Source organism: Frankliniella occidentalis, unplaced genomic scaffold (assembly GCF_000697945.3).
Source record: "Frankliniella occidentalis isolate FOCC.00 unplaced genomic scaffold, Focc_3.1 Scaffold85, whole genome shotgun sequence".
NCBI classification, from domain to species: Eukaryota; Metazoa; Arthropoda; class Insecta; order Thysanoptera; family Thripidae; genus Frankliniella; species Frankliniella occidentalis.
Window position 1 is genome coordinate 881799 of NW_026267214.1, and position 8243 is coordinate 890041.

Below are 8243 nucleotides of genomic sequence, written 5' to 3' on the forward strand. Positions count from 1 at the left end.
CGCTCCTGATTCCCCTCTAGCATTATTATTACTATGAATAAATGATTTCCCTTCCGAGCCAACGAAGCGCACACTGGGATGAATACGCCCGCTGCATTCCGTGAGTAGGATCAACTTCCGCAATCCCCCCCGTTACGTATCCTTTGAGCACCCTGGCCGGGGCCTTGCCGGGGTCTCGGCCAGGGGAGCAGGGGACATGCAGCCCGCCGGATCAGGCCAAGGAGGCCCCGATGTTTGAGGAGCCATCATGCCGCCCGAGCCAGACGCCCCCGTCGGGGCATCGGCGAGCTGAGCGCTGCTCCTCGGCCGCTCCCTGCTCCTCTGGACTCCACTTGATTGCATACCACTCCCCTGCCCTGCGATGGGCGCCGCGTGCTTACGTCTGACCCACATATAGGGAGAAGGGAAAAACCACTCTTAAGAGTTAAAACCGACCTGACGTCAAAAACTATCTCCATCGGTACGAAAACCCACTACCGTACAACAACACGATAAAAAGACAAAATAAGAAAAAAGTCCGCAGTATTTAATTTTTTAAATGATAAGCAATAAGCAAAACATATATTAAGAGCTGAAGGGAGGTTATCTTTCGTACACAAAAGGCACGAGTTGTATTGATGGATGTACGAGAGTTGAGCATTGTCCGCTTGAAGCGCAGGGCGCAACGGTCGTAAAAGGGGCATCCTCTCTCAAAGTACTTGGGTTTTGCAAACCAGCCCTCAACCCCAACAGGCTTCTTTCCCCACCACCGAAACCCTCCCATATAGAGAAGGGCCCCTTTTTCACCCCAAACGATAGACTCCAATGGGGCGCGGCCGAGGCGCGGCGGGGCGTGGCGGGGCGCGGCGGGGCGAGGCGGGGCGCGGCGGAGCGTGGCGGGGGAGTGAATCATTTTCACTCTTTCCGCTCGCAGGCGGGGGCGGGGCGGGCCGGCGAGCCATGGCCCGGCCTGCCAGAGCGCCAGACTCGCCCAGAGACCGGAAGTCAGGGGCGCGTCGAGGAGTCCCTGGGACAGGAAGCAAGAAGCGCGGCCTCAAGGGGCCCGAGGGGGGGAAAGGGGGGGGGCAGAGGTCTGCCAAGGCGGTAACGCCCCAGAACGGGCTGGAGTAGCGGCGCGCGGATCACCGGCCGGGCCGGGCAGGGCCCGCCCACGCGCCACTCGGGGGTGAGCCATTGCTCGCGGCCGGGGGCGTGGCGGGGCGGGGCGAGGCGGGGCGGGGTGAGGGCTCGAACCTGATAAAGCTTCTTCCAGCTCGCGAGACGACCATTCTCGCGCGACACGGTGCGGGGCCCGGCTGGCCCGGCTCCTCTCCTCCACAATTATGATCCCCGGTGGCAGCAGCAGGGTGGGCTCCCCTCCCGCCGCGGCAGCTGTATCGTCCGGGTCCCGCCCGCCGTTTTACTCCTTGAGGATCGAGAGCGCGATGCCCCCCCGTAGTTCAAAACTCTTAAGCCCCCGCCATTGTTCGCACACAATGATGCAAACACGGCGAGCAGCAGGAGCAGGGCCGCAACCTCCCGCGCGCCAGCCCCGCGCCAGCCCCGCGCCAGCCCCGCCGCACACGCCGTATAAGTATTTCCTCCGCAGCGCGGCGCGTATTGTGGCTGGGCCGCCTCTCCACTCAAGTATTGTTCCGAGACTTTCGACGACGCGGGCGCCGAGTGGCTGCTGCGGCGGCGGCGCGGCTCCAGCAGGGAGAGCAAAGGGGTGGCGGCCGCTCTCCCTGCTCCGGCCCGGCCCCACCGCCCCCGGGGGTCCCCCAGTTGGGCCAGATGCGGCACGGTGCGCCAGCTCATTGGGTTGCGACGCCGCTTAGCCCGGCGGGTCGCGCCCCTCCCCTCCCCGCCCCTCCCGGCCCTCCCCACCGCCTCTAAGCCTCCCCCAGTCGTCACCACAACAACTTGCCGGCTTCATACATGATTAATTCCTTCCTGCCCGCCCGCCTATGGCTCCGCCTGGCGCCCCGGCCCGGGCCAGGCTCGGCCCAGCCATCCCTGCAAAGCCAGCCTCCCATTGTCCCTGCACCCCCCGCTGCCCATCCCGCCCGGACCCGTCGCAGCAGACCGAATCACTTGCGTTTATTGCCTGCGATCCAAAGCACGACAAAAAAAAGGTGCGCACAAAAAGAAAACTTGGTCCCTGCTGAGTTGCTCTGTCGCACAGTCGTCATCCTCTGGTGCGCGGCTCGGCCTCGGCGGGCGCCTCGCGAGGTAGGCCGCCACTCTGCAGCGCTGCGCGGCGGGACGGCCTACCCGCCCGGGCGCTCTCGGGCCGCTCGGGCCTCGGGCACGGTCCACAGCGCGCCCGCGGACCACGTGGTGATAATCCCCAAAACAGTAATGGCCGCCAAACTCCACTCGCCACATACACACAAGTTGACGCTTACGCGCGCAACTTAAACTAGTTTTTCTCGCCACAAAGGAACGTGACGGGCCGGCCGGGTGGCCGGGGCCAGGCGGCGGCGTCGACCCCAACCCCGCGGTGAGAAAAGAAGGGGTGGTGGGCGTCTGCGGGCCCTCCGAGCCACCATCTCCTGCACCGCGCCAGCCCACCTCTCTCCCGCCCCTACTTTCTTCTTCTTCTTCTTAGCTGTCATGAGTATAACTTCCTAAATGACGCGCAAGTCCTGCGCGACCGAAAAACTTGTGCCATAATCCGACAACGGACAAGGGCAATAACTCGGAGGGGCGGGGCCCGGCGGGGCGCGGCCGCAGCAGCAGCAGCGCGCAGCCCTCTCGATGACCGTCTGGAGCGCGTACAAAGGCGCTCGCTACGGTTAGCGCCCCCGAGCACACTCCAGGAATATCGCAACGCGCAACCAAAATACGTAAGCCGCGCGATCGCCTGGGCACAGCCCGCCCCTCCGCGGTACTACAATAGTCTGGGGCGCGGAGGGCGCAGCAGGGTCACAATCCCGGTTATGGCCACCCCCGGGCCGTCCGGCTCCCCGGGGGCCGTACACAAATCATGACCCGAGCAGCAGAGCGGAGCAGAGCGGAGCAGAGCGACTCAAACTTTGCGCCAAAAACTCTGTCCGCCGCTGGAAATAAACGGGCTCTGGCGGGGCGGAGGCGGAGCAAGGGGCGATCGCTGTAGTTTCCGCTCGCGATAAAACACAAGCGCGGCGGGGCGGCGGCGGTGTCCCCCCGCATCGTGTTTGACTGCCTCCTCCGCTCCGCTTTCGATCTCGTGCGAACATCTCCTTGTCTTGTTCTCTCTTTCCGTTTGCGGCGCACCTTATGGAGGGGCACGACACAACGCTTGCGCGACGAAAGAGCGGCGTCACAGCGGAGGAGGTGAGGTGGAGGAGGTGAGGTGGAGGAGTTGAGGTGGAGGAGTTGAGGTGGAGGAGGTGAGGTGGAGGAGGTGAGGTGGAGAAGGTGAGGTGGAGGAGGTGATGTGGAGGAGAAGGTGGAGGTGGAGGAGAAGGTGGAGGAGGACGGCGAGGAGGAAGGAGGATGACGACGAGGAAGAGTAGAGAGGCGGGAGAGAGGAGCGGTCCTCTGGCCTGGATGTCGCAAGCAGAAAAGAACCGCGCGCTGCCCCCTCCCGCTCCGGGTCCCGGCGCTATAAACTCCACACACAAACAATATATGACAATTAGAGAGGGGCGGTGCCCGAACGGTGCCCGGCGCCCCTGGCGGCCGCGGCGGGAACAAGCGAAAAAGCTTACCACAACCTCATCTTGGCTGAATCAGAGTGCCGCTCCCTCCCCTCCCCTACCCACCCCGCCCCTTGCGCGCGTGCCTCCACCCTCACCCGTTCCCCTGCAGGCGGCCCCACTACCGCCACAACACGCGATACGTGCGGTAATTTTACAATAAGCTTTCCTCCTGGTATAGGGGGTCGGATCGGTGGGGCATAGGGGGCGGGAGAAGGAGAGGAGGGGAGAGAGAGAGAGAGAACTAGGGCCGGAGAGTGGGGGCGAGCAGTGCTCCGAGGTGGCAGAGTGGGAGGGTAGCTGGAGGCCTGTGCGTGATGAAAGAAGGGAAAAAATATGGTCCAAAAAATATAAAGGGGAATAATTCGCTTCTCTTTCCACTCCCCCTTGTATACCCCCCTTCCACCTTCATTCCAGCGCGCTAACCCACCGCCCTGTCTCTTGTTCTCTCACTCTCGCGCCCTCTTATTCTATCCCTCTCCCTTTTCATCTCGTTTTTAGTATTCCTTTTACGGTAAAGCTTTGTCAATGGACCGGCAGAAATGAGGTTGGGGGTTGAACACACACGCTCGCACGGGAGCACTAGGCGGGTTAGAGACGCGTCGCAGCTGAATCAGCGGTAAATGGAAAGAACCTACACGAGGGGGGATAGACAGGTGCGCCTAAAACAGCGTTTTCGTGATTTTAGTTGAACTTGATTTTTTTGAGCATTGCGCTTGTGTTGAGAGCATTCTACACTCCAAACCTAAGCAAATATGCACTCAATTTCTGGGCATTTGTAGAGCAGACCCTACAGTGTTGCGGGATTGCATACTCGTTAGAACCGCAGAGGCTACGGCGCTTTTACAGTCACAAGGCGTAGGCAAACCCGCAACACTGACGTGTCCGCTCTGGAGCTCCCGGTACACAAACAACGAAGTACTATAACAAGAACACGAATATGATGCGTTTGACTCCAACGGGCGAGAAACGAAACGGAAAGCGATGAACGCACCTGTGCGTCGCGGCAGGTCCCTGCTCTACTCCCCCGCGGAGGAGGTGGTGCCTCCCTTTAGGGCCGTCACGGCGGGGAGCAGTGGTGGTGGTGGTGGCGGCGGTGACAGCTGTAAAACCCACCGCCAGCAGCCATGATGATGACAAGTAAAGCGGCTAGAGGCGCTCCCCCCGCCACCGGCACCTACCCCCCTCGCCACCCACCGCGGCCCTAATAAGGCTAAAGGCACCCGCACACGTACGCGCGCCGCGCTTCGGCACTCGTCACGGACTCCTCTCCGCTCCTCCGGGTCCCCAAGGACGCCCTCACGGCGCATTAACGCCCCCCCCCCCCCCCCCCCCCCCCCCCCCCCCCACCCCCCCCCCCCCCCCCCACACACACACACACACACACACACACACCCACACTCACACTCACACCGTGAGAAGCAACACAACGCGGAGTACCAAAGAAAAGACCTCATAAGTACGAATAATAAACATTTGAGTGAATTCCAATTCTTAACCCATTCATTCAGAAACTTGTTTCACCAATTTGACAGCCGTTTCACATCCCCAACACAGTAAAGAAGGAGACAAATAGAAAAACAGAGGCAAAGATAACTCGATTGTTTTTAACATGTCTAACATAGTTTGTATCGGGAAGCAATGCAGTTGTTTTCAAGTTCTTACCTTGGACAGCCATAACCTCTTCTCGTCCCTCCTAAGAAAGCAGCGAGCTCACATAAATCCAGTCTTTTTCCGCCAAGACTCGGTACCAGAGGATAAGATGACCCCGACGACATTCTTACGTTCGTCTTCGAGCGCCACTTTTTTCCAAATTTTCACACCATCATCACAAACACGTAAATTTGCAAGCAAACCAAAGCAAACAAAACAAGGAACAAGGGCAGGAACGGCGACGGTGGCGCGCTCCGTGCGCTCTAGCGGCGGTTCGGCGGCTCTCCAGCAGTCCCCGCCCCGCACACGCACCGCGCAACGTCACCAAAGCAGCCAGAGTATCGCCGCGCGACATCAACTACGCGTCAATACTCCTCGAAAGGGGGCGCATGAGAGCAGCGGAGCGGGCGCCTAGCATACCTGCAGGGCACCCAGGATTCAGAACTCGCAGCGTAGGCAGCCCCGGCTGCAGCGGGGTGCCTCGTTCTGATTGTATTTCCCTGCCCCACCCCCCTTACCATTCTCCCACCCCCTCCCCCCTCGCGCTAATGTCGACGCGGTGCCGCCGTTATTTATTCGAAATGCGGTTCAAATTAATGAGAGTGTAATTACGAACAGATGGCACGCCGGCGGCGCAGGGGCGGCAGCCGAGGACCTCGGCCTCGTCAGGCAGAGGGGGAAATTTTAAAAAATAAATATATAATAATATGAAACATGCAAAATAAACGCAACGACAGTGCCCGCAGTACAAAAGGGCGCCACTCGGTAATATCTTTAAACCCCTTGAACAACTGATTCGCCCACTGTAGAACCCGCCCATGGTCACGTCCACGGAGTTTAACGCGAACTCGCGGCCGCGACCCGATGCCGCGGCATCCGGGAGCGACGCGGTCCAATTGGGACAGCACTCCCCCCCCCGGTCACGTCACGCCGTGCGACCAGTGCGACCCTGCGAGACTAATGGCTGTGCCCGGGGAGGGCAGAGGTCAGGACATCAAGTCGGGCCGGACAGGCTGGGCCCGCGCCCACGTGAAGCCCGGGCTGGAACATTACACGGCATCGCCACCATCAACCTCTGTACAAAACTGGCGGCACGTGTGCTCCCCACCCCTCTTTCAAAATGAAATGAAAAGAAAAGGGGAGAAACAACGACAACAAACACCAACGACGACGATGATGAGAAAAATGTTAATGAAAATGAAAGGTCAGCGCGGCTAGGCGTCTGCGGCTGGCACTTACCCCTGACCCTGGCCAGCCTCCACGCGAGCAGGAGAGTGAGCATCCACACCGGTAAGGGATTCATCTTGGGATCTGAAACAGAGAGGCAAAACACAAACCGTCAGTACAGCCGCAAACAGTCGGACGTGCTACAGAGAGCACCAGGCCAGCAGGTTTCTTTGGCATGCTACCCCTTCCCCTACCTCTACTTCTCCTTTCTGTTTGTTCCTCCTCCTCCTTCTCTTCTTCCTCGACCTCCCCCTCACCCCCCCCCCCCTCTCTCTCTCCTATGGTAGATCTCCTTCCCTCCTCGATGCGAGAGGTGGTGCAAGATATTCCCGCGACTGCGGTGGTGGGGAGATATCTGAAATGCCCTGGAAATGGGTCCGGGGCGAAGGCGTGGCGTGGCGTGGTAGGGCGGGGCGTGGTGGGGCGGGCGTGGAGGCCTGTGTTATTAGACGTCTAGAGAGGGGTTTTTGACGGGGTTTGACGGCGCACTGATGAGATCTCGTAACGGTGCGGAGGAACAGGCCGAGGGGGAAGGGGGGAGGCTGGAAGCGGCTCACCGGCAAAGAATGACACATGCCCCCTCCCTCCTCTCCCCCGCGCGTATGAACTGGGGCACCCCGTTATTACGCTGTGTAATGAATGCATTGCGGCGTCACATCTCCACCCCCACCCCTCCATCCGACCCCATCCGCCCCCATCCGGCGCCCGACGACGACGACGACGCCCTTCCAAACATCTGTTTTCACCCTCGGCAACCACCGCCGCCTCCGCCTCCTCCTCCTCGTTCACCACCTCCACCGCGACGTCCTCTTCCTGGCCGGGTGACGCGTCAACGCCCAGTCCGACACCGTGTGGACCACGCTCGAAGAGCGGCTCCCCATGATAAGCTGTCGTGGGAGGAGCCACCGGGCCCCATCACCCATCACCCCTGCCACGCCCCGCCACACCCGACCGGCATGCCACAGAGGATTAAACCCGCGCATGTCGAGATCGGAGGTCGGCGGTGCAACGGCGCGGGCAGCTCATCTCTGCAGCAAACCTTTCCGCCGCCGCGCACACGCTCTCTAAGACTCGAGGGGCGGACCTCCTGCGCTCCCTCACCTGCCCCGCCCCGCCCCGCCCCGCCACGCCCAGCCTTCTCCCTGGAGGGATCAAGAAATAAGGCATGTGCCCGAGGAGAGAAAACACAGCGGCCTCGTGAGGAGCGCCTCGTTGCCCCACCGCGCCTCCAGCAGCAGCTGGAGCTGGAAACACTGGAACCGGCAGAAGCCAGTGATGGAGCCTGCAGCCTGCAGCGCCGTTGGAGCCTGGAGGCCTGGTAGGCTCCAGGGCCGCACTCTCAGCCCGCCTCTCCCTTTCTCTTTCTCTCTCCCTCCCTCCCCCGCGCGGTCCGAGCGCCCCGCGCGCACACGAGCGACACACACAAAGCAGCAGCGCGGCGCCGGCACCGGGAGCGTGGCGAAGCAGCGCGTAATCCTGGATAATGCCCCGGGGGCGCTGCAGACCGGGGCTCCAGCTCCCACCCGGCAGGCCACGCCCGCAGGCCCGCGCCCGCAGTCACACAGCGACGCGCAGCGCGCAGCGGCCCGGGCCAAAGCAGGCCTCTAAATTCTTTTCCGGACCGCGGAATAGCAAACTCGGCTCCCTCTGTATCCCCTCGCTTCATCCCTGCCATCCTCCGCCGTCGCCGCTGCCCCACCC

At 61.5% G+C, this 8243-nt stretch overlaps 1 protein-coding gene across 2 annotated transcripts in view; it reads right to left on the reverse strand.

Annotated features, from left to right (window-relative positions):
• Nucleotides 1-6623, reverse strand: part of LOC113217723 (uncharacterized) — a 124506-nt gene extending 117883 nt beyond the window's left edge. The window contains exon 1 of one of the 2 annotated variants that reach the window (XM_052269205.1): nt 6555-6623. In XM_052269205.1, the coding sequence (XP_052125165.1) occupies nt 6555-6618 (64 nt within the window). In that variant the 5' untranslated portion in view covers nt 6619-6623. Of the gene's footprint in view, nt 1-5327; nt 5515-6554 lie in introns of those variants that run through there. The other variant, XM_052269206.1, reaches the window with a different exon arrangement.
• Between the last annotated feature and the right edge of the window lie 1620 nt (nt 6624-8243).